This window comes from Gymnoscopelus microlampas, assembly GCF_963454915.1.
Source record: "Gymnoscopelus microlampas genome assembly, chromosome: 5".
NCBI lineage: Eukaryota > Metazoa > Chordata > Actinopteri > Myctophiformes > Myctophidae > Gymnoscopelus > Gymnoscopelus microlampas.
In genome coordinates, this window is record NC_139942.1 from 47,416,093 (window position 1) to 47,443,839 (window position 27,747).

At 40.1% G+C, this 27,747-nt stretch overlaps 1 protein-coding gene across 1 annotated transcript; it reads right to left on the reverse strand.

Moving 5' to 3' along the window:
- LOC311045136 (high-affinity choline transporter 1-like) lies at positions 1–27,747 on the reverse strand. The gene is made up of 10 exons (XM_084056946.1): positions 27,658–27,747; positions 26,863–27,053; positions 25,278–25,391; positions 21,650–21,805; positions 17,265–17,413; positions 15,045–15,128; positions 14,334–14,402; positions 13,774–13,927; positions 12,557–12,774; positions 1–2,551 (listed from the first exon to the last, which is right to left on the reverse strand). Exons 2-10 carry the CDS (start codon positions 27,044–27,046, stop codon positions 1,985–1,987), a joined length of 1,695 nt encoding a protein of 564 aa, XP_083913072.1. The 5' UTR covers positions 27,047–27,053; positions 27,658–27,747; the 3' UTR covers positions 1–1,984.

Sequence of the window (27,747 nt, forward strand, 5' to 3'; positions counted from 1 at the left end):
TAAAATGTACATTTTATTACACTAGAAAAATGTTACTGTTGACATTGTACATTTCATTTCCCTTTTTTTCAGATTATGATTTTGCATTTCTGCTTTATTTTTGACAGGATAGTGAACAGAGAAATATGAAGGCTGATCTATTGAGCCTGCGGGGGAAATATTTTGACAGAGGCGGCGCAGCAGTTAGAGACAGCAGTTGGGAGTCATTAAATAACACACATCTTACAGTTCAAGTTCAATCTTGAAGATTTAACTTGCAGATCTACAAGCTCGATCTACAAGCTTGAGCTTGTCGATCTGCTACTTTTGAATTTATATACTGAAAAATACTGAAAAGTAACAGTTTTGGACATGTGAGGTGTCCACCCAACAGAGACAATATGCTATAATACGGGTTGTTAACTCTAGAATTAGTAAACTAGACCCGAGTTGTCTTTGTACTTGGACGGCTGTTGTCTGTCTACTGCACCAAGTGTCTTCGCCAAAAACAGCTTGATCTAATAAGCTCATAACGACGAGTATGGATGCTGAGATTCAAGTGGTTAATATAGTATACAAAAACTGTCCATATAATTGATCCTCACTAATGCTTATGATAAAATGGTAAAAATCTATGTCTCATAGGAGGGCTGTGGACACTTCAGAAACCGCCAGTGACATCATCGTTAGATAGATTTATTTTTTCAAACAAGATTTACATATTTTAAATTTAGATCTTTATTAACGCAAGAACAATGGCTTCCATTATAGCCTGCAAACTTTCCAGGATTATAAAGCATGCAGTTTCTATTAGCTTGGATTGGTAGGGTTTCTGAACTGTCCACAGCCCTCCTCTGAGACACAGTGTGAATAGACAAAAATGGTGCCATTTTATAATAAGCATTACTGAGGACCAATTATATAAAGATGGGTTGACATTTGTGACGCATTGTGAGCTTGTAGATCTGCTATTTACTGAGCACGACACTGGCACGCAACCAAGTATACATCGGGCTTTAAGGAGTAGTAATATTCTTATGTTCTATCAATTACACACCCCATGAAGCCTTGAATTCAAGGAGATTCTTTAGTTTTTGTCACATTCCTAAGCCAATAATTTGATGACCGGCGAGATTCTGCAAGTCTCCTTCCGTTGACTCCGCGGTCATCAAATTAATTGATAGAAAATAAGTAATTTTTTGGGTGAACTAGTTCCTTTAAGCCATTTAGACATGAGGCCGATTTTAAAAGCGCCTTCAAAAGTTTTCAGAAAATCTTAAATGTTTTATTCCAAAAATAAAAAAACTATTCCTAAAATGACACAGACGCTTTCCCGGTTTTAAAAGGTATAACAACGTATAGGCTTTCCCGGTCTAAAGGGTTGAAACTACATCTTAATAGTAACTATAAAAGAAGCACAAATATGCAAATTGTAGAAAACAGTATCAATATAGTATCAACAATATACAGTATCAGCAAAGTATCAATGAAAAAAAAAAACACTTAGCCTATCAGCAGTGGTGGAAAGTGACAACCTTTACTCAAGTACTGCACTTAAGTACAATTCTGAGGTAGTTTTACTTTACTTTTTGATATACTTTATACTTCTACTCCACTACATCTCAGAGGCAAACATTGTACTTTTTACTCCACTACAATTATTTGACAGCTTACTTACTTACCACTAGTTACTTTGTAGAGATTATTGTCACAAAACATACATTAACTACTTCAGCCCTATTCTATACTTCTTACATGCTCACAACACCTTTACCAATCAATGTAATCGATCATAAACAATTACGCTAATTGATTTAAATAACATAATATAAAAATTGTAAAACTAAATTATAAACACCAAAAATACCTGATCTAACGGTTTTTCTTGTTGTTGTCTGGCTTTATGTGTACTCAAACGAACGGAGAGGGAGAGGAATAGACAATCAATAGTAGGATTGCATGTGTGCGTGAGAAGTAGTCATTCTTCTCACCAGGTGAATCTGTGTTACAAACAGGTGCTGTCGATTACTTCTGCTCTCTCCACTCCGTTGACACCCTTTTCCCCTTTAACCTCGCCGTCCTCCTCCCGCGAGACACCTATAGGTCCCTGAAAGGAGCCATCCCCTTCCCCCGAGGCGCCCAGGAGGTCCCATGAAGGAGGCAGCACGTGGCGGTCGAACACCAGGCGCGCCAGCACAGAGGTCGAGGGGATGACGAACAATGTCAGCAGCATTATCAAAGTCCTGAAGGGAAAATACTGGACGACGTCCCCGGTCAACTCGTCCGCCCTCCAGCCGGGGAACACCAGCACGGGGGGCATGTTGAGCACCGGCTCCCCGCTCAGGAGTCTCAGAAAGGTGCCCAGGAGGAAGCCGCCCGCCGCGCCGTATCCGTTGGCACGGCTGCAGTACAGGACGCAGACGATCTGGGGGAATATCATGCAGTACAGCAGGTCCCCGCTCAGGAGCCACAGAGCACTGATACTTTCTCCGGCAAAGGCCAGACCTGTGCCGGCCACGCCGGCCAGCAGCACGCTGACGCGGATCACCCATCCAATCTCCCTGTCCGACGCCTGGAGAGAGAGAGAGAGAGAGAGAGAGAGAGAGAGAGTGTAGGAAAGACAAGTTCTTAAGTCAATTCTAGAAATGTCTTCTAAATCCACAACAGTTTTCTGAACAAAAAAAATATTGCAAACCTTTTCATGTGAAGGACCCCCCAAATTATATGTATTTTGGCCGCCGACCCCACATCTCAACATATTTTGTTCCAGGGACCCCCAGAAGCAGTTAAAAATGTTTGCTTTAAAGGGATAGTTCACCCTAGCCTGGCTCCAGCCCGTGAATCGCTAGCCACGGCCATTAAAAAAATATGTTCAGGCGATTCTGGTCTGGTGACGCTCTCATAGGAGGTCTCAGCCTCGGTTGAAAATCTGTACGACGAATCGGGATCGGGATAATCCAGTATGAACCAATCGCCAAAGAGTCTTTGAAAAAAAAAACTTTGGCCACGCCCCCATCTCAGCAATCGGCTGCATTGAGAGGGCTTTCAGACTATATATAATGGAGTGAAACGAAATGAAAATTCAGGCTGAGTGTCAGGCTAAGTTCACCCCCAAAATGCCTTTTTTTCTCTATCGATTAGTCACCCCATGGAGACTTGAAATCATGGGTATTTATTTTATTTGATTGCTTTCCTAAGCCAATAATTTGATGACCGGCAGTGGTTCCGGTTCCGGTGGTTCCGATAAGTGCATTCAACATAGGTAGGGTAATGTAATGTAATGTAAAGACACAGAGAGTATCTTTTTTGTCTCCTATGACTTGAATCCATGAATTCAAGTCTCCATGGGGTGACTAATCGATAGAATTTTTTTTTGGGGGGTGAACCATCCCCTTAAAAAGATTATGTATTCAAAGATTTGCTCAAATTTTCAAGATCTTTTAAAAATAGCAGATCTACAAGCTCATAACGCAGCATGAAGTGACGCGCTATGAGCTTGTAGATCTGCTGTTTTTTTAAGATTGTGACACATAACACCCTGGTGCTGATGCATGCATGCGTGTGCATGCCTGTACAGTAGCAACTGCAAATTGTTTGCATGCCTTAACTTCCTTCTTACTGTCATTCAGTTTGCAGTCTTCCCTATCTCGTGCAGGATCGTGACTGGCATTAGGAAGCGGGACCACATTTTCCCTATAATGGCTTCCCTTCAATTGCCACCTGTTAAATACAGAATTTTATTGTACGGTTTTATTATTCGTTTTTTCAAGCAATTCAAGGTTTGGCATCGAATCATTATTTCTGACCTCCTCTACCCCCCCATTGCACATCCAGGCCTCTTAGATCATCCGACCAATTAATCCCATCCCATCTACAGTTTTCTTCCATAACCCTACAAATCTATACGTACATTTTAATGTTTGCTTGTTTGTTTTTGATATGTTCCTTCTTTCTTTCTTTCTTTCTTTCTTTCTTTCTTTCTTTCTTAAATATCTGGAGGTCTTGTTCACAAGTGAGGGTAGGACGGAGCAGGAGATCAGCCAAGAGAATTACAGCAGCTGGTGCAGCAGCTGGCGTTTGCTGTGCCGCACTGTTGTGATGAAAAAAGAGCTTAGCCAGAAGGCAAAGTTCTCAATCTACCAGTCAATCTTCATTCCTAATGATCATGACATTACGAAAGGCAGTGGTTACATATTATGAACAAGATTACATATATATTATATACAAACGGACAAAATTAGTTTTCTGGCATCTGCCTTATCTGCCTATAATCCTAAGTTATCCTAAAATAACCCTAATAATATTATTATTAGGGTTAGAAGCTGAGACATTCGTGAGAAACTCGGAGTAGAGCCACTGCTCCTTCACGTGGAAAGAAGCCAGTTACGGTGGTTTTAGACCGGGAGCCAGGCCCAGCCCTCATAATGTTTTCTGCTAAATTTTTTTCACTATGATTTCCTGTTAGCATATACCTTGGGCCATCACAAGTTCATACTGACCACCCCCAAATCGGGGCTGTTTGGTCTCAGGGGCCCCAAAACCCCCTTTTTTGGGGCGAAATTATGTTAATGGCAATATTAATTTACTAAAATTACATAAATTGTCTTACACATATGAAATTCGGCATGGAGTATCCTGACACATAGGGGTAAGTAGCAAAATTGGATTCTGGTGCTTGCTACCATTGTACTTTTAAATATGACCACAACATCCCCAGAAAAACAAAAAAAAATACTGTCCGCTTGACAAATAACAACAAAGATGATTATTTCCCAGCACTTTATGGTGAATATCACTGCCTCACTTGTATATAGAAAACTTCCCATGTCCCTAAGCTTCAATTTGAGCCCAAGATGACCTTTGTATCTTCAACATTACTCTTTCTGTAGCCAAAATTCTGCTTTATAGCCTACCTCAAATCGGAGAAAATTGAATATTCAGTCATAGTAGAGGCCCTAGGAGTGGTCCACGCGCGACTGTTTATTTTCTTTTCTAGTTTGGATTTTTTGGCATCCTTAGGACCTCTAATATAGGGATTTCGATGATCCCAAGAAAATAAGTGGTCCAAAGTGTGTTTTTTTCAATGTTTTATTATCCCTATGAGACCTGCGGGATTGCTGGCTGGAACGCCAGCGAGACTGTCTTTCGGAGACTATGGCGCGCTCAAATGTAGACGTAGCCCAAAGATAGAGATACCATTAGATTTTCAATGGGACCAACCTTGTCATGCTACCTTGTCGGGAAGGGGGCTAAATACCTAATGATTCAAAGTTAGACAACATTTTGGCGAGGGGAAAACGGCCATCAACATTTTCCAAATGGTCCCTTGAGCTGTCACCTCAATATATGTGAATGGAAATGGGTTACATGGATACCTACAGCCTCCCCTGTACAGACATGCCAAATTTATGCCAATCTCATGCAGTTTTGGGCAGGAACCATGCAGTTTTTTCCATGCAGTATACAAATATGTAATTTCCGCCTATTGTAAAAAGGAGACCACTTTACTGTATCTATAGCTGTATGAGACCACTGTACTGCATCTATAGCTGTATGAGACCACTGTACCTTATCTATTGCTGTATGATACCACTGTACTGTATCTAGACCACTGTACTGCATATATTGCTATATGAGACCACTGTACTTCATCTATAGCTGTATGAGACCATGACTGTATTGCATCTAGACCACTGTACTGCATCTATATCCCACTATACTGAATCTATAAACCATTGTACTGCATCTTAAGACCACTGTACTGCATCTAGAGACCACTGCACTGGATCTATAGCTGTATGAGACCACTGTACTGCATCTAGAGACCATTGTACTACATCTTAAGACCACTGTACTGCATCTAGAGACCACTGCACTGGATCTATAGCTGTATGAGACCACTGCACTGCATCTATAGACTAACTACTGTATCTATAGACCACTGTAGTGCATCTGTAGACCACTGTAGTGCATCTGTAGACCACTCTAGTGCATCTGTAGACCACTGTAGTGCATCTGTAGACCACTGTAGTGCATCTGTAGACCACTCTAATGCATCTGTAGACCACTCTAGTATATCCGTAGACCACTCTTGTGCATCTGTAGACCACTCTAGTATATCTGTAGACCACTCTAGTATATCCGTAGACCACTCTTGTGCATCTGTAGACCACTCTAGTATATCTGTAGACCACTCTAGTATATCCGTAGACCACTCTTGTGCATCTGTAGACCACTCTAGTATATCTGTAGACCACTCTAGTGCATCTCTAGACCACTCTAGTGCATCTGTAGACCACTATAGTGCAACTGTAGACCACTCTTGTGCATCTGTAGACCACTCTAGTGCATCTGTAGACCAGCATCTGTAGACCACTCTAGTGCATCTGTAGACCACTGTACTGCATCTGTAGACCACTCTAGTGCATCTGTAGACCACTGTAGTGCATCTGTAGACCACTCTAGTGCATCTGTAGACCACTGTACTGCATCTACCAAGTCTTCGCGGTGACCGCCCCCCACTGGGGGCAAGCTGTTCCAGAGCCTGGGCCCCCCAGGGTCTGTAGACCACTGGACCAATGGTCTATAGATGCAGTACAGTGGTCTTAAGATGTAGTAAAATGGTCTATAGATTCAGTACAGTGGTCTAGATACAGTACAGTGGTCTCTAGATGCAGTACAGTGGTCTATAGATGCAGTACAATGGTCTATATATGCAGTACAGTGGTCTAGATACAGTACAGTGGTCTCATACAGCAACAGATAAAGTACAGTGGTATCATATAGCAATAGATAAAGTACAGTGGTCTCATACAGCTATAGATACAGTAAGAAGTGGTCTCCTTTTTACAATAGGCGGAAATTACATATTTGTACTGCATGCAAAAAACTGCATGGTTCTTACCCAAAACTGCATGAGATTGGCATAAATTTGGCATGTCTGTACAGGGGAGGCTGTAGGTATCCATGTAACCCATTTCCATTCACATATATTGAGGTGACACCTCAAGGGACCATTTGGAAAATGTTGATGGCCGTTTTTCCCTCGCCAAAATGTTGTCTAACTTTGAATCATTAGGTATTTAGCCCCCTTCCCGACAAGGTAGCATGAAGAGGTTGGTCCCATTGAAAACCTGAGGTTGTCTAGAATCAAATGGTATCTCTATCTTTGGGCTACGTCTAGCGCGCCATAGTCTCCGAAAGATACGCCGGCGTTCCAGCCAGCAATCCCGCAGGTCTCATAGGGGTAATAAAACATTGAAAAAAACACACTTTGGACCACTTATTTTCTTGGGATCATCGAAATCCCTATATTAGAGGTCCTAAGGATGCCAAAAAGTCCAAACTAGAAAAGAAAATAAACAGTCGCGCGTGGACCACTCCTAGGGCCTCTACTATGACTGAATATTCAATTTTCTCCGATTTGAGGTAGGCTATAAAGCAGAATTTTGGCTACAGAAAGAGTAATGTTGAAGATACAAAGGTCATCTTGGGCTCAAATTGAAGCTTAGGGACATGGGAGGTTTTCTATATACAAGTGAGGCAGTGATATTCACCATAAAGTGCTGGGAAATAATCATCTTTGTTGTTATTTGTCAAGCAGACCGTATTTTTTTTTGTTTTTCTGGGGATGTTGTGGTCATATTTAAAAGTACAATGGTAGCAAGCACCAGAATCCAATTTTGCTACTTACCCCTATGTGTCAGGATACTCCAAGCCGAATTTCATATGTGTAAGACAATTTATGTAATTTTAGTAAATTAATATTGCCATTAACATAATTTCGCCCCAAAAAAGGGGGTTTTGGGGCCCCTGAGACCAAACGGCCCCGAGTTGGGGGTGGTCAGTATGAACTTGTGATGGCCCAAGGTATATGCTAACAGGAAATCATAGTGAATTTTTTTTAGCAGAAAACATTATGAGGGCTGGGCCTGGCTCCCGGTCTATTTGGGTCTAGTACAAGGGTGGGCAGCATTTCTGTCCAGGGGACCATACTGACTTTGATAAAGTGAGGGAAGGGCCACACATTGGATAGTTGAATGAAACTTGAAACTGCAAATGTTGAAATGTTGCCCATGTGTGGTCTAGTAGCCTACTGAGTCTGCGATTCTCTGGGAACCTCCGCGAGCTGACTCTGGATAAGTGATAGAAGATGAAGATGACTATTTAAAATTGTTGTCTTACTTGACTTGTATTGATTGCGCAACACTTTTGGCCACTTTAGGGGTTTGCATCGAACCTGAATTAACTGTAGAACACTGCTTCCTGTCTGTCTGTCATAACAGGATGCAAAGTTAAACATCCTGTGCTGTATCGCTCTATTAGAAACATTTTATTTTGCTCTTTCTCTCTCCGGCACACATACCCAGATAAACATATACCTAGGTACAAGAGGTCTTAAAGATTCCCTCTTAATGGTCCAATTCCTTAACATTTCCCTTTTAATGATTCCTCTATATTTCATGTGTATATCATTTTGGATTTCATTTTGTAATTTTTGATAAACACAAATTCAATCATACAAGTATTGCATACATATTATTGTAGTCGTTCTCACAGTGAGGTCTAGGGACCCTCTCGGTTACTTAAGGGGGTTCCAAATGGACCCTTACAGGTCTGTAACTCTGAGAGTTATGGTGGTCCTTGAAATTAAAAAGTTTGAGAACCACTGGCATTGTAGGCCTAATTGTATGGCAGACGTGAAGTCCACATATACCAGCCATGACAGTTAGTCCATGGGCCCAGGCCAGAATTTTCACTAATCAGGGACACTCAAGGTGGCAAACTCTAGTTTGGTATTTTGAAAAGGTCTATTTATCTAGATAATATTTCAACATGATAGCCCTTCCCAAGTAGTAGCTTTGTCCCAGTTATCAGCCTTCAATGACACCAACCATAGTTCCAAAGAATGAAAAAAATCTCGAACTTTTTTTGAATAGAACATGTCATACAGAGGGAAAAAAAACATTATTCAATCTCTTTCATTCACTTATTTAACCACATGAACCCTAGCATGCCTATTCTGGGGCGAACATTCAGCAAATGGCATGTCTACAATCTCACAACACCTCAGGCCAAGGAAACACCTTTGCCCTGCATTTTTCACATATGCCTTTTGGAGCGCCACCAGGAGGCTGAGTTTTGTAAAACAATTCTTTTGCTCTTACTCCTTCAGATTCTGTCCAAAAATCACGCAAATCGGTACACAGTATGTATGTGTGTGTGTATATATATATATATATATATGTGTTGCTATAATACCAGTGATTCAGATATCATATCAGATATTCAGAGGTCGCGCTAGGATTTTTGGTGGCTGGCCCCAATGTCCGGCATGATTAAAATGTATCGGACATCTGATAAAAATAATGGTCATAGATATTTTTAAGCATTAATGACAAGCAGGTGTGTAAATGCAGCCTAACACTTACAGCATGATATTTTGGATTGAACATAATTAGTAATATACACATTTTACAGCTGGGTCGTCTTGCACAAATACATGAATTACCTATTACCATTTGAGCATTGAACGCATGCAGCGTGCGTAATGGTTTCTCAATAATCTGTTGCGTTTGAACACATTTCCTTCAGAATAACAAACAATCAAAGGGTAGCCTACTGTACAGGAATGCCGATCTACAAGCTCACAATGCGTCACGAAGCGACGCATTGTGAGCTTGTAGATCGGCTTGTAGATCGAGCTTGTAGATCGGCTAATTTCAAATGGCCGAAATGTGGGTTTAAGTGGTTACTGTATGTTTTGTAATAATAATCAAAATCTACAAAGTAACTGGCAACTAAAGTTTGCAAAAAAATGTAGTAGAGTAAAAGTACAACATTTGCCCCTGAGTAGAAGTAAAAGTACTGCAAATTGGAAATACTCCAGTAAAGTAAAAAATCCTCAAAAGTGTATTTAAGTACAGTACTTGAGTAAATGTAGTTAGTTACTTTACACCACTGGTAGCAACATATGTTTGTTCAGAAAACTGGCGGAACGCCGTGGTGTCACGCGAAGCGCCCAGTGCACCCCTGAACACCTCAGGTGTGTGTTTATGACAAGGAGCACCCACAGCATCGGCGCCTATGACCTCAGGTGTGTGTTGTACCTTGTGATATTAACTATGTACACTTCTCTGGGGCATGACGGGATCTGTTTACTGTATGGGTTGTACGTATACTTGTCTAAAAAGCCTGTAGCACTTTCCCTAGCCTTGACGACCTTGCAGGATTATGCAAAGGCTAAAATGTAATTTAGATAGCATGTTAGGTAGAGAGATGCCATGTTTTCATAATACCATAGTATAGCATTATTTTAGGAGTCCTGTTGTGACTGTTGTATTGAGGGAAACATTTTGTTGACATGATGGTATGTTGTATGTACGGAATAGAAAAGCACTGGACTGGATGTAGAACTTTTGTGTGACTGTTGGTATATTGAATAATGATTTTCGGTGATTACTTTGCCAATGTGAAAAGGAATAATGCTTTAACTGTTGAATTCATATGGATTGCTCCTGTGACATACAGTACTGTACAGTAGAAGTGAGTGTTGTAGTGACTACTACTGTAGGCCTACAGTGTGTGGTATATGTTTGTATTTTTTGTTTTTTGAAAAGTTAATACGTGTAACTGAAGTTATATATCAGATTTAGTTTTCTGTCTCTAAGCCAAATGAAGTGTAGTATACCTGTGAGATGTGAGTGGGATTGAAATAATATTTATAAGACTATGGTATCCCCGCTGCGTGGGGAAGAAGGTGTTAGGACGTGTGTGGAGCCCCGAGGGGAGACAGTGGCCAATGATAACGTAGGAAAAAAAGGTCAATTTGACCAAAAGTCCATCTGTGTGGTAGGTGGACTTTATGCCGTCACACAAGTGTCATGGTCTTCATCAGGGAGTGATCGGGTTCAGTTCTCGCACTTTATATAATAATCTGCATATTAGCTTTTTATCCTCTCCTCCACATTTTGTGAGTTTTTCTTTTTACAACCCAGTAAACAGATCATCTCATGCCCCCTGGTCAGCCGGGGCGCCTGATGGAGGGGAAGGGAACTGGTTGGAATAACGTGTTCCTTCCACGCGCTACGTCCAACCAGGGAAACTCCCCCCTGTCAGGTGACAAGAAGGTCAGTTGGCTCTCATGCATTGAAGGAGGCATGAGCTCGGCCCTGGCCTCCCTAGGCTGGTGGGGGGAGTGTAGTGCCCAGGATCACTTAGCAAATTGGCACCGGGTGAAAAAAGGGTTACAAAATCGGGGATAAAAAAAAGTTAAAAAAACAAAAAACAGATCATCTCATGCCCCAGAGAAGTGTGCATAGCTAAATATCCCAAGGCACAACACACACACATGATGTCGTAGATACCGATCCCGCGGGTGCTCCTCGTCATAAACACACACCTGCCAAAGTTTGCAGGATTGGTTCGTTTTGAACAAAATGCCTCAAATCCTGAACGCAGCATGCGATTTCCATTACATTTTCCGCATAGATTCCCACTTTGCCAAGGAAGAAATGCCCTCTTTTTCACATTGGCCTGTTATAGCGCTACCAGGAGGCCATAATAACCTACCTGACCTGGCGGAGACTTGAGCTCCGAGGAGCACTTTTTCTAGTTTGATTTTGTGTTATGATTTTATTTGTATTTCATTTTGTAGGTCTATAACACTCTTATCATTTCCAAATTGAAATAAAATTTAAAGGGGATATTTCTAATTGTTATATGTCTCATCTGTATGTCTTTTGTTATAAATGAAACAAATCATTATTGAAAAAAAATACGATGAAAGTGATTGTGAAGAACACAATTATTGAGTAACTGAGTTATTGAAAAATTACATTGACTTTGATATTTCAATGACAAGATGCTCCTTAATGGTCAAAACAATTTCAGAAAGGAATTATAAATGTCGGAATTAGTTGAATTAGTCTTATTGCACCTGTTTTTAGTCCTAACACTGGGCAAGTTATGGCCAAGGACCTTTCAAGGTCAACATCACCCAAAGTGGTCATAACAATATCAGAAATGAATTCCCCACCCCACAATTAGTCAAAATGGAGGTATTGCATGTGTATATACACTCAGAAACAAAGAAGTTGGATTTTCATCATAGCCGATGGCAGCCATATTTGATTTGGCCATTGCGCCATTCGTGGCACTATGGTGGACAAGCACCTCTGTGATTTCTCATGTCTAGGTACCCATTGTTCAAGTGAGAAATTATCCTACCACCAAATTGCGAACGGGTCTGTAGGCCAGGTACAGGACTACTGTGCAGATAATGTGGGGAGATAATGGCAATAAAATGAATATCCTAAAAAAGTATTAAAGCTACTCATTTGAAAAGGCTATCATGTTTCAAAGTACTTATATGGACCCTACAAACAAAATGGTGCAAAAGAGATTTTGCCACCTTTCGTGTCCCTGACTTCTGGTCTGGCCCATGGACTAAGTATGATAAAACTGGTTCCGGAAACGGTTCCAAATGTAAGGGAACCGATTCTGGTTCCTCAATGTTCCGTTTTTTTTGTGAGTGCTTTTTATCCCTTTTTCTCCCCAAGTTAGTCGTTATGCCAACCTGTTTCCTGATGAAGTTCTTGTAGATATTCTGAGTGAACATGGATGCACAGGAAAGCAGGACAGAGTCCATGGAAGACATGACGGCCGCAGTTAAGCCTCCAATGCCCAGCACTGACACCCAGTATGGAGTGAGGTTTTGCAGGGCCAGCGGCAGCACGTTAGCTGCCTCCCCGCGCTCAAACGGAGGTGGAAGACCATACTGGGTCTGGTTCCAGTCTGAGAAGGGGAAAACGAATCAGGTATACAAAGGTTATTATCAAACGATTACTTCTGCTATCAAACGATAGAAATAACAATAACTATAATTGGAAAAACAAAAAAAAACATTTTTCATAACTGAAATAAAAACAAAGACAAGGCCTTACAAGCCTTGCTTTTGTACAAGATAATTAACTGAAACTGTATTGTGTGTTTACAGTAACTAAAACAAACTAAAATCATAGAGAACATCTCCTTAGTTTTAGTCTTTGCTAGTATCCAATATTTTTCTTTGAAAATAGCAAGACAAATTTACAATATCGTCTCTGTCGGGTGGAAACTGTCTAAAACCGTTACTTTTCAGGATTCAAATAAAATAACAGCAAAAGTAGCAGATCTACAGTATAAAGCTTCGCGCCGTGTTTTGAACTTGCGGATCTGCTACTTTTGATACTTATGTGTGACGCTGTAGTAGTATGATCAAGTAGAGTGTTTAATTTAAGAGAAAACACAAAAGGTTTAGAACAGTGGTTCTCAACCAGTGGTCCGGGGACCACCAGTGGTCCTTGAGGGGGTTCCAGGGGGTCCCCAGCCAAATGAATAGTTAGAAACCAAATTGACCCTTATGTTCATTTAACTCTGAGAGTGTACAAATGGAACCAAATGGACCCGTTAGGGTCCATTTGGTTCCATTTGTACACTCTCAGAGTGTACACTCTCAGAGTGTATCATCATCACTAATGATGATGATACAGTTTAGATTAAGACCCCCAAGAAATCAAAGAGGTCGAGTCCCTGCCATATCTTTTCAAATGGGGGTCCGTGGGCTAATATGTGTCAATTCGGGGGTCCTTGACGTGAAAAAGGTTGAAAACCACTGGTTTAGAACATGGAGATAGGAGGTTTCTGCCAAGACAGCGACGATATACAGCAATGAACGGGACATGAGATGAAGTACGCGTTAGCCTTTATTCCTCTAGCATCGTGTGCAAAGGTGTGTGTGTGTTCATCACATGCCTGCAGTAGCAGCCACTACTCCTGTGATGACTGAGGGGATTCCTATGATGAAGACGATGACGGCGGCGGCATAGCAGGTGATTTGAGCCTGAGCGGGTGATGCAGCAGAAAGGACCCGCTGATAGAAAACCTGGTAGGAGAGACTTCCCAGGGCCTTCAGAGCGTGCACACGCACATGCACACACACGCACGCACGCACACGCACACACACACACACACACACACACACGCAAATCATAAGACGCAGCGATGTGATGTGTTTTGTCTTAGGACAGTGGCTCTCAAAGTGTGGTCCGGGAACCCCCAGGGGTCCTTGAGGGGGTTCCAGGGGGTCCCCGGCAAAATATGTTGCATCAAAATCAGTGGGACCACTTTAACTGCTTTAAAAATAGCCGATCTACAAGCTCACAATGCTTCGCAATGCGACACGTTGTGAGCTTGTAGATCTGCTTTTTTTTTTTTGCATTGGGTATATTTTCAGATTCTTGACATTAAAAGGTTTGAGAACCACTGCCTTATGTAGGAAGGATAAACAAAAAGGAAAAAGAAAAACAACTGACCAGTAAGAGAAATTCATCCATCCATTTCCCAGCATCCTCCAGCTTCAGCTCACCCGTCCAGAGCAGTGACTGTAAAGGTGTGAGTGTCATATTAGATCAGAGCTTCTCAACGTGGGGGGTCCTCTTCTGAGGACCCCGAGGAGGTTCCAGGGGGTCCCCAGATAAATGATTGATAGTTAAATAAATTTTTTTTGAAAAAAATCTATTAAAAAAGAAAATCACGATTTTTCAAAAATAGCAGATCTACAAGCTCATAGCGCGGCACTCGTGCCGCGCTATGAGCTTGTATATCTGCCAATTTTGAATAGCCAAATAAATCTTAAAGTGACACAGATGCGTTCCAGGTCTTAAGGGTCTGTAACTCAGAGAGTGTATGGAAGCCAACGATTGTCATTGATCATAGTACACCATGATTAATATCACACTTTAGCATAATTAATAATTGGTCCTACAGTATAACACAACCAAATTACAGATTATATTCGGATTATATTCTCATCTATTTCTTCATTTCTTTATCCTGTTGCCACTTCTGAGTGACCAGTCCTGTATAACATCCCCCCCATGTGTCGTTGTAAGTCTCATACGAGGCCCTATCATGACCCAATGCGTGTCCAGAACCCACTATTCTGGCTTGTGTCACTTTAGAGCTTCAGTGGTCTAATGTATATCAAACTGGAGGTCCTTGAAATTAAAAGGGTTGAGAATCACCGTATTAGATGATGATGACGATGACGACGACGATGATGATGACTGCGATGATGGGTATAGAAGCAGAAATGGAACACAGAGCCACTGGGAAAAGAAAAAAAAAGTTTAAAAAAAAAGTTTAAAAAAAAAGTAAATCATACAACCACTGATTATATCATAGATCAGACATATATTGTTGCCACAATCTAATGGCCAGTCAAGCTCTACTGCAGTATCAAAGTGCCTGAACAACTGATTTCTGAGCAACAGTTTCTACCCGGTTATCAGACTGTTGGACAAGGCATGGAAACCACCTGCTGCCAGGTTGGATTAATCCATTAAGACTGGGAAAGCATCTGTGTCGTTTTAAGGTTTCTTTGGCTCTTCAAAAATAGCAGATATACAAGCTCACATCGCGGCACCGAGTGCCACGCTATGAGCTTGTAGATTTTTTTTAAATCATGAACAAAATTGAAAATCGTGAAAAATATATAGCAACATAAGATTAAAAAAAAAATGTTAGGATTTAGAAGACATTTGTAGAATCGTAGAATTTAGAATTTGTAGAAACTTTTTCATGTTCAATATTTTGTTCCAGGGACCGCCCCCAGAAGCAAAGATTTGAGTTATTATTTTTTGCTTTAAAAATATATATATTCAAAGATTTGCATACATTTTCACATTTTTTCAAAAATAGCAGATCTACAAGTGATGAAAACACAAAGGACTAGAGTCTTTTTACACTGGGTTTTCAGCTGTTTAACTACAAATAGTTTTAATTAACATAAAGCAGGATTTACGACCCTTATCAGCTCCATCAACAGCGATACCCAAAACCAAAAACAGGAACTTCAACAAAAAAACAGGATCATACAGATAAAATCTACAGTGCAATCCGCAAAACAGCACTCCTGTCACGACAGCCTAATAACACTACACTACCAGACCTCACGCAATACCCTAATCTGGAATGAAAGGAAAGTTCATCCTCTGCACATATTGGAAGAAAGGACTCCATACCTTCCAGAATTTTTCGGTAAAACCATTCAGGGACAGTCAAATTTTCTCCAATTTAAGAAAATATAGGATATCTCTCATCCAATGAGTATGGGGGGGAGAGTCAGGAGATTTCCATTTTCCCCAGATATCTCAAAGACAAAGAAACGAAGATTTCTGTCCAATAATTGTGTGAAATGTATGAATGAGGTCTGCCGGAGCGTGTTGACATCTATCACAGCCACATAGGTTCTAGTAAACCGAACCTTGGTATAATAAGTACGAGTTGAATGAGAGAGTGTCTCGCACGAAAAGAAGACCCATGAACACACTTCAACACCTCCTCCCAAACTTCCTCCGAGATCTCTTCCCCCAAATCCTCCTCCCAGCTAGCTTTCACACCGTTTATTAACTCTGGGCGTAACAGACTAATTAGATCATAAATAAATGAAATAACACCTTTCAAAGATGGAACCGGGCTCAAAAGATTATCTAAAGTGGAGTCATTAGGTAAATTGGGAAATTATTGTGAACAAAGCTACTTACAGGTTCTGTAAGTATCTGAAAAAATGGTGATTAGGAAGTGAATATTTGCCAGAAAGCTGTAGAAATTATGCAAAAACTTTATCTATATATAAATCCATAAAAGTTCTAATACCAAGGTTTGACCACAATGAAAATGCCTGTCAGAGAGGCTGGAAAATGTGATGAGCAGCCTTGTTGACTGCAGTCAACAACTCAATATTTATAACCACTTGAACCCCAGCGTCCACATTCTGCGGGGAAAATAAGCCAGAAATAGCCACAACGTGGCTATTTGTACAATGTTTGTACAACGTTTGTACAATGTGTCGCAAAGCAACACATTGTACAAACGTTGTGATCTTGTAGATCGGCTATTTTCAAATAGCCTATAAAAACAGGGCTAAAGTGGTTAATGTATGTTTTATAATGTAATAAGTTACTAGTTACTTATGCAAAGTAACTAGTAACTAAAGTTGTCAAATAATTGTAGCGGAGTAAAAGTACAATATTTGCCTCTGAGATGTAGTGGAGTAGAAGTAAAAGTATTGGAAATAGGAAATACTCAAGTAAAGTACAAATACCTCAAAATTTTACTCAAGTACAGTACTTACTTAGTTACTTTACACCACTGATAAGACCAACTAGTGGCTTCAACGCTTATCACTTGAAGATAAACAATTTGACTAGTGGAGCCGCATGAATGAAGCTTTCTGCTCTCACCAGGCTGATGACGATGATCAGGAGCTGGATGACGTCGGTGTAGGCCACCGAGTACATCCCTCCCAGCAGGGTGTAGGTGATGGCAACGGCTGCAGACAGGACGATGGACCAGGATGGAGGAAGGTCAAGGATCACACTGAATGTCCCCCCTGAGAACACACACACGCACAGACACACACACACACACACACACACACACACACACACACACACACACACACACACACACACACACACACACACACACACACACACACACACACACACACACACACACACACACACACACACACACTTTATGAATGCCATAAAAAAAAATCCTAATCGTAACTCCCCAAATCTTTTTGAAACAAAAAAACAACCATTTCTCTTGTGTGAATGATTATTTCTCAGATTCTACTATACTTGCTTTGATATTTTGCCCTCATAAGTAGTCACACACACACACACACACACACACACACACACACACACACACACACACACACACACACACACACACACACACACACACACACACACACACACACACACACACACACACACACACACACACACACACACACACAATTTAGCAGGAGATTTTTAGCCTTTCTTCTGCTGTGCTTCTTGTGAATTGAAATTTCTCCTGAAAATATCCTTAATTCAACCACTCATCTAAGTGAATGCTATGTGGATACTATGTGAATACTATTTGAATACTATGTGGATACTATGTGGATACTATGTGGATACTATGTAGATACTAAACGTCCAGTTGAAATGTACGAGCTTCAAGCAAACACTCTTTATTTGTATGAATACAGGGAAGCTTGTGTTCTCGCATTTTTTGAATCCTTAGCAAGCCTGAGACAGAAACCTACAATTAAGCAATATTACACGTCATTATTAGCACGACAATGATGCAGTCAGGACCGAGTTCTGCAAGCATCGCTGGAGTGCCAATATCGATGAGTGATTATGAGACACATTCCCACAAGTCTGGCCTCAGGCCCAATGTTTTCTAAGCCATTAGATGGTGGGCCAGAACACATAAATAAATGGCTAATTTAGGACCTGGAACTTGCAACAAACAACCTTATATACAATAATAACTATGTTATGTTAACTTGTTAAAAGTTAATAAATAAGCATGTGTGTGATATAACAATCGATATAAATGCATGTGGAATCACATTTATGTGCAGGCCTCATCCTTGAATGTGGCACTTAGAGGATATTTAGTTCATACAAGAGTTTCAAAAGAACATTTAATCGGGAGACAGGGAGGCATACTCCTTTTCGAACAAGAGCTCTTTCATGACTCAAGGTCTCTTAGAAAGGGGAGAAACAATGAATCACTTAAGGCATGTGAAACAGTTTTTTGTTTTTTTTTTTAAATGAGAGAGGTTTTTCATCCAAAAGTCTCAAGAGAAAGGTTGACAGTGAAAACATAACATTCAAAGAATGGAAAATAGACCTATTTGTTCATCCTACCCGGTTTAATCAATCCAAAGCTATTGCTGTCCACATCCTACCTGGACAGTCAGTGAGCTATTGTAAATGATTTACAAACTTATTTGCCGGGCCAGATATTACCGCTGGCAGGCCACTTCTGACCAACATGAAACAAATGTATTCATGTTGGAGGGCAATTCGCTCTCAAAAGAACAACCTTTTTGTGAGTGTTATAAATGGGGTCTGACAGACACAACTAGTCCCTGTTTACTCAGCCAGTATCACCCCGGACCCATTGAGATGGCTCTGTGCCAGCCAACCTTTCCCAAACTGAATGAATACCCCACATAAAGAAACAAAACTTCACTGACAATCTCATTGCAATTAAGATATCCGCTATAACAAAAATATGAATAATAATGACATGTAACAGAAATACAATTTACAATATATACCTTTTGTTTGATTATTTGTTTATTATTCATTAGTTTTAGTTTTGTATTGTTTGACTGTATTCTGAATTCTAAAAGTTCCTTATAGTATAACAACACATTGTTATCATTATGCCTGAATGGAGCGTCCTGGCAGGGAACATAAACAAGGTCAAGGAGGATAAGGAGCCACCTGCATGGTGCTTTTTTCCCCCTCGACTTGTGATCTCGGCACCGCTGGAAAAGAGGCTCTCAGCCCTCAGTGTGTTTTCCGAGAATTAAATAAAGGTTTAAATGAAATGAAATGAAAAAGTTTACAGAGGGAAGGAGAATACGGCATCAAGGCAGTCTGATTACATTTGTATCCTTGGGGTTAACCTTTCATCCTCCCAGAACTCTCTATTTAGTTGTTTTTTCTATCTAACTTTTAGATCAGTGTCACACTCCTGTTGCCAATTTCTTTCATTACTTTTTATTCTCATTATCATTTCATTACTCTCTGTCATTTTCAGAATTAAAATTTTGTTCCCCCACCTATATTTCCTGTCAGCAGATTGACAAGCTCGGCTATTTTCAGCGAAAGCTTTCTCCACAATAACAGAAAACTATATAAGAAAAGAATATACAATATTTTTTACTTGCTGAACTATACAGTACATGTGCATGATAATCCGGTCCTCGCCATCCTTGGTCACATATATGAATTAACTGAATGGAATTACTGAACACTGCATTTTCAAAAAATCATTATTTAGCCTATTATCATTATGTTTCCATGGATTTCATACTCCATCTCTAATCATCACGGTGGAGCATATCGCTTCAATTGCCAGTGCAAATGCATGCAATGAAATTCCATCTTTTTGTTTGTCTGAACACATTTGCTTAAACATTTTATAGCCGTAAGCTTAGTAGGGTGTGGGTGGTGTGAACTGTTGTGATAAAAGAGGGTTAGCTAATGGAATACAACCACCCTAAGAACTACTGAACTGAACACATTATTAAACAGTTTGCAGAGACACGCACAGGGACGTACAGCACAATACATGGTCTGTTAAAGAGGATTTTAAAGAGCACTATGGCTTGTTTCCATTGGGGTCCATTGGGGTCCTTTGTCCTTTGTACTAACCATTGAGTTTCCTGTACCGAGTGGTCCTCTAGACCTACTGCACATACAAACAGAGCTGCTACCTTTAAACACATTGTAAATCTGAGGCTTTAAAAAAAAATACTATTTAAATAGTTTTGGGAAGAATGCTGCTAATCGTCCCAAAAGCTTTGTACCCTATGTATATATAACATATATACAGTGGTGTAACTAAGTACATTTACTCAATACTGTACTTAAGTACAATTTGGAGGTACTTTTAGTATAACAGTAGAATAGACAATTGGCAATACTCCAGTAAAGTAAAAGTCTTTTACTTTACTGGAGTATTGCCAATTGTCTATACTTTTACTTCTACTCCACTACATCTCAGAGGCAAACATTGTACTTTTACTCCACTGCAATTACTTGAAAAATTTAGTTACTAGTTACTTTGCAGATATACATGATTATATTATAAAACACACATTAACCACTTTAGCCCTGTATTATACCTAGGCTATTTGAAAATAGCGGATCTACAAGCACACAACGCGTCACGATGCGACGCGTTGTGTGCTTGTAGATCTGCTATTTTCAAACATTTTAGTACTTTTACTTGTGGTACTTTAAGTATATTTTGATGCCAATACTTTTGTACTTTTACTCAAGTGACATTTTGAACACAGGCCTTTTACTTGTAACAGAGTACTTCAACATTGCGGTGTTGATACTTTTACTTAAGTAAAACATGTCAGTACGTTTTCCACCACTACATGTATATAACGACGCAATGTGACATAGCTCTGTTTAACACAATGCTGTACTCCCCTCAAACTATACATACTTTCCCCATTTTTTCTTAAATAGTTTTTACTATATTTTGACACTTGCTTTGGCATTGTAAACATATGTTTTCTCATGCCAATAAAGCTCCTTTGTATTGAACTGAATAGAGTACAGAAGTCCTGACGTCACTAGTTCATCCCCAGGTTCGTAAAGTAATTTCGCTATGGAGAATAACATTGGGTCATCATAGAATCGTCTCATATAAGAATTGTGGTCCAAAAATAAACAAACTGTCTCGGCGATATTGTCAGGGAGGAGGTTCTGTATCGTTTATGATAGTCAGTCACTTATATTTGATACAGTCTGTTTCTGGCGAAAATGTAACTAATTCGGCGGAAGTAACATTATCGTTTTCTCACCGTCAGTTGATGCTTCATATCCATAAGAGTTTAACCGCCGGGGTCATTTGTTTATTTTTGGAACACAGTTCTTATTTGACGCAATATTAAATACGTCTATGGGATTCAGAATGGGGGTGGAAAACCGCGAACCAGGTAGACAAACCTAGGATGTGTAAATTACGTCAGACTTCGGTGCTCTATTTTGAGGTGTTTTGAGAGAGTACATAAAGTATGACTGACCCAACGCTGCCAGGATGAGGGCCACCCACAGCAGGTCACTGATGAGGATAGGAAGCAGCAGGGTTGTGGTGACGGCGTTGCCGTAACGATGCTGAAACGGATCCATCATTGTCACGTAACGCTTAGTCCTCATTGGCTTGGTAAAGAACAAGCCTCCTGTTGGGACAGAGCATAGAAAAAATAGAATTACAACTCTTTGACAGTGGTGGAAAAAGTACTAACTTAAGTAAAAGTAACAATACTGCCATGTAGAAACACTCTGTTAAAAGTAAAAGTCAGGTGTTAAAAATGTCCTTGAGTAAGATTTACAAAAGTAATGGCATCAAAATACACTTAAAGAACCAAAAGTAAAAGTACTCATTATGCAGTATGTCCCATTTCACAAGTTCGTCATGTATAAAAATCTTTTGAAAATAGCAAATCTACAAGCTCACAATGATTGTTACGCAGGGCAGCATATCTACGGCAGATATGCAGCTGTGAGACCTGAAGCAATTGTTCTCTTAATTTACATCGATGGGTGATTGTTGTCAGACAAATCAAAGTTGTCATATATGATGTTGTACCTTCAGGGCTGTGGGGCGCTCATACAGTAGACATGACTCCTTAAATTGCATTATTACATACAATTACATCTTACATGATCCTTTACTGGTTGTATCCGAGACGTCTACTGTTATTGGATGAAACAAATATGATATATCCCCACAACTAGTCGACTGGTTTATGTTAGTAGTCGACAACAATTAAGATTCAGTAGTCATGAATTTCCTAGTGCAGTGGCTGCTGTGGCTCTCAAACTTTTTCATGTCAAGGAGCCCTGAAATGATATGTATTTGGCCGCGGACCCCATCTCAAAATATTTTGTTCCAGGGACCCCAAGAAGCAAAGATTTGAGTTACAAATGTTCGCTTTGAAAAATATGTATTCAAGGGTTTGCACAACTTTTCACGATTTTTCAGCTACAGTATGTATATCTGCTATTTTTTTGAATATCCAAAGTATAAAAGGTTAAAGAGGTTGAAATTATTGTGACGCTCTATTAACACATTTTGCTGGGGACCCCCTGGAAATGAAACAATGAAAGATTTTGCACCAGACAGCACTCTCAGTGACGAGAGGATAATTAATATTGTGAATTGTGAATATTGTCATATTCAAATGTGTCAGGGTGACTGGTGGTAGATTATGAAAACAAACGCACACATCCAATACCCAGAGTTGGGTGAGGTGCTGGGCAAAAAAGAACAGAACCATAAAAGATAAACACTCGCACACTGTTAGGCTCCAGTTCAAACAGCTTTTATTGCACCCTCAAAGTGCCCATGGTGACATTTTCGAACTTGGCTGCGCTCTTTATCACAGTGGTTCTCAAAGTGGGCACCGGGGACCCCCAGGGGTCCTCCAGGGGTTTCCAGGGGGGTCCCCAGTCAAAGTAGTTAATATAGCGGCACAATCATGTTAACTACTTTATCCATTTATACGTTGGCTATTCACAAATAGCAGATGTACAAGCTTGTACATCTGCTATTTTTGAAAAACATCGAAAATGTTGAATCATTTTGACTATTGCATTTCGAGGCGTTGTGAGCAGTATTTCAAAAATGTTGCCTCTTATATTTGAGTATTTGGCCAATGGTTTGTTGATTCCTTTTGACACAGTAATGGTTATACAGTATATAAGTCTTTAAATTGTCACTTTAGAAATGTGCAGACACCCTTATGCACCTGTATATTGGTTTGTTTACTGTTGTGTGAGAAAAAAAATGTTGCACATTAAGCAAATCATCTGGGGACGCCCCAAAATCCTCTGGGGACCCCCCTGGGTGTCCTGACCCACAGGTTGAGAACCACTGGCTTAGGTGACTATGGGTGGTGAGGTGACAGTGAGCAACAAAGACTACAGACATCGGTAAACATTGATATCTGGTCTATGCAAAAATACATAGTCCATGGCAGAGTGTTAACTCGCCAGTGGTTATCTTGATTTGCATGTCATTAAATGCATTTTTTGCATTTTTATTTTATGTCAGCTGACTACTAGACTAGATTTTGAAAACGCCCCGAAATACCTGTGGGCTAAGTGTGTCTCAAAGAATATAAATGCCAGGAGGATGCTTTTCAATTACAATTTACAATTTAGGCATTAAGCAGACGCTCTTAATTCAGATTGATTTACAGTAAGCAAGGAAAACACAAGGTAATACTGTACATCAAATGCATAGAAATAGTAAATAAGGATCATCTGAACCTATCATCAATGGACCTCAATGGAAACAAGTCCTCAGGACTTTTTTGGTTTATCCTAGACCAGTGTTGATTTTGATGGCAAATTTTGATTCAGTTTTTAGTTTTTAGTTTTTTGAATAAAATTCCATTTAGTTTTTTGAATAAAATTCCATTTAGTTTTTTGAATAAAATTCCATTTAGTTTTAGTCATATTTTAGTCATCTGAAATGTTTTACTTTTTGTCTAGTTTTAGTCGACTAAATATCATAAGATTTTAGTCGACTAAATCTACAGTTGATTTAGTCGACTAAAATGTATTTTGCCGGTGCCTTGATGGCGTCGTAATGGCTGATTTTACACTTGGTTGCATGCTGAAAATAGCCGATCTACAAGCTCTACAAGCTCTACAAGCTGCTATTTTCAGAGCGCAACACCCGAGCGCAACCAAACTTAAAATGACTTGTCTTTTAGTTCTACTGGATCTCTTCTCCACTCGTCCCTCACGAACATTTTAGTCTAGTTTTTATTTGTTGACGAAAATGTCAATATATTTAGTCTTAGTTTTAGTCATCATAGCTTAGTTTTTATTTCGTTTTCATTCAGTTTTCGTCAGTGAAAAAAGGTGGTCGGCGAATATTTTTCGTCATAGTTTTAGTCGACAAAATCAACACTGTTTTAGACCAAGTGTATGACTGTACTCGTGCGGCTTGCATTGCTGTCTAATAAAGTATTCAATCAATCAGTCGAAACAGTATAATATCAAACAACCTATTGTCTGTACATTGAAACTATACACGCACACACTATAGCAGTGGTTCTCAAACTTTTTCATGTCAAGGACCCCCAAATTGAAACTTATTACCCCGCGAACCCCCATTTGAAAAGATAAGCCAGGGACCCCCATAAGAGAAGATTTTTACGGCTCTCTAGCAGTGATTCTCAACCATTTTAATTTCAAGGACCCCCAGTTTAACATGCATTATGCTACGGACCCCCATTTAATGGCATTTATATCTCTGGGACCCCAATTCATATTGTAAAATCAATGTTAATTTAACTCTGAGAGTGTACAAATGGAACCAAATGGACCCGTTAGGGTCCATTTGGTTCAAGTTGTACACTCTCAGAGTTACAGACCCCTAAGGGTCCATTTGGTTCCTGTCCATCATTTAGCTGGGGACCCCCTGGAACCCCCTCAAGTACCCCTGGGGGTCCACTGACCCCACTTTGAGAACCAATGCACTATAGGATGCCAGGTCTAGTGTGAGCCGGCATCTGTCTATGGTACATAACATGCTATCTAATTTTAGCCTTTGCATAAGCCTGCAAGGTCGTCAAGGCAAGGGCAAGTTCTAGGGAAAGTTTTCATTGAATTTAGAATGAATGTCATGTTTCTTACCTAGGACGAAAGTGACTACGTAGGCAAGGGGTGCTACGGCCCAGATGAGACCCCGCGAGGGAGTATAAACAGTCTCAGCAGTTCCCATAATGTAGCCCGCTGAGACCCAGGTGGCTGATGACAGATATATGAAGAAACAAGAGCGGTTATACTCAAACATACGTTATATACGAACAAACAAAGTTCATGCACACAACACCAGTGATGGAAGTAGTACTCACATTCTTTACTTAAGTAAAAGTATCGATACCACAATGTAGAACCAATACAAGTAAAAGTCCTGTATTCGAAATTTACTTGAGTAAAAGTACAAAAGTAGAGCCATCATAAATACTTAAAGTACCAAAATTAAAAGTACTAATTCTTGTAGAAAGTCCCATTTCACAAGTTGTCAACAACGTATAGAATGTATACAAATCTTTAAAAAAAATAGCGGATCTACAAGCTCACAACGCGTTGCGATGCGGCACATTGTGAGCTTGTAGATTGGCTATTTTCAATAGCCAATGTACAGTATAGGGCTGAAGTGGTTGTTTGTTTTGTAATAATAAAACCTACAAGTCAGTAAGAATACTCTGAAGATTCTTGCAGGGGCCCTCATACAAGGTTATTAAGATTATGCATGCACTTCATGGTATCACAACACCTCCAAGGCCTTAAAAACAAGGCTCCAAACATCCCAAAACAAACTAGTAAGGCTACTTCTTGGCCTTCTAACCCCTTCTCATTTTGCTAGGATTGGATGGCTTAGGGTTGAGGACAGAGTACAGCATCTTGCTATGGGCCTGGTCTTCAAGATACACCACAACATTGGGATCCCCCTGTATTTGTCAAAATACTTCCAAAATGTTAATGAAGTCCAACACCAGAGGCAGCTCCATGAATCATGTTCAACCCAGATTTGGCTCAACAAAGGGAATGAACTCGTTCTCATACTATTCATCAAAAATGTGGAATGCCCTACCAAAAGGAGTAAAGGCGTGTAAAACCCTACTCACTTTCAAAACTGCCCTAAAGATTCAGAAGGCTGCAATTCGAAAATGGCCCCTGTCTAAGTCTTAACCTACCCCCCTACCCCCTTTTCTTTTTCTTCTCTTGTACATATTTTTCACTCTTCATACCAGTAACCTGTAAGCTGATTGTATATGACATTCTGTATAGTAGTGTGTATATCTGTCTGTCTCTTATATGTCATCATGATTTGTGTGCATGGGGATTTCATCTTAAACGAGCTCAGTGCTTAATGAGTCTTCCATTTTAGTAGACCTTGTATTGTGAATTTGTACTTCCATGTACTGTTGTTCTCATGTCTTACTAAATAAAGTACATCAATCAATCAAAAACAAAATAACTACTAAAGTTTTCAAATATTTATAGTGGAGTAAAAGTACAACATTTGCCTTTGAGATGTAGCGGAGTACAAGTAAAAGTATTGAATACTCCAGTAAAGTAAAACATACCTCAAAATTGTACTTAAGTAACAGTACTTGAGTAAAATGTACTTAGTTTACTTTCCACCACTGGACACAAACCAATGTCCTGTGCCATGTAGCCGACACACAAACACTAATGGGATTTTCCTCACCCGTCATTGTGAAGACTCCAATCCAAACATTGATGTTACGTCCCCCTATAATGGTGACCTCGCTCTTGGAACCCACACATTTCTTCTCCTCCTCTCTGGACTTCTTAGATGCCCAGATCCCCATCGCCAGGATCAAGACATAGAAGACCAACAGTCCCACCAACCCAACTATGTCCACAGCCATTGTCAAACTGTAATTCACAAACATATAAACATTATACACACACACACACACACACACACACACACACACACACACACACACACACACACACACACACACACACACACACACACACACACACACACACACACACACACACACACAGAGCCATGTGGCAAACACACTTACAGTTAGTTGTGCACAGTCCTGCTGTAAAGTGAGGTATGATTAACTGTTATGGGAGTAAACTACAATGTACTGCTGCTGCTGCCTGCAGGCATAACAGACTCAGCCAGATTATTGGTTCATTTTACGACTTCTTCCTATGGAATGCACCGAGGTCCAACGTTGGAATGTACGACTGAAAGATCCTCTCTCAAAGCTTAGCTTTTCAGTTCAAAGAGTAGCCTACAACAGACTGTATTGTCACTTATCGTTACAGTAGGTGTAGGCTATGAAATTGAATACACCCACTGTGGATTTTTTTTTAGCTTGGGGTGCTCCTTGACACAAAGAACAGCCCTAAAACAATTAACAAGATAAAGGTTAAAACAAGATTTAAAAAAAATCTAGAGCAGCATACAATGCACCACTAGTTAGCCTACTGCAAGGTGTTAATTGTCTTTTCTTACTCAGCAGTCTTTTAGCCAGGGGGAAGAAGCTGCTCCACATTCTGCTCGACTCGTGGCTGTTGGAGGATCCTGTACCTCTTCTCTTCCCAC

What these genes read in the sequence shown, in the direction of transcription:
- LOC311045136 (XM_084056946.1), bottom strand. Translation starts at nt 27,046, where the DNA reads ATGGCTGTGGACATAGTTGGGTTGGTGGGACTGTTGGTCTTCTATGTC. An exon ending in TGATCATCGTCATCAGCCTG is followed by an intron (nt 15,129 to 17,264) that starts GTGAGAGCAGAA and finishes TTCTTTTCCCAG; the next exon opens with TGGCTCTGTGTTCCATTTCT. An exon ending in CGTCATCATCATCTAATACG is followed by an intron (nt 14,403 to 15,044) that starts GTGATTCTCAAC and finishes ACACCTTTACAG; the next exon opens with TCACTGCTCTGGACGGGTGA.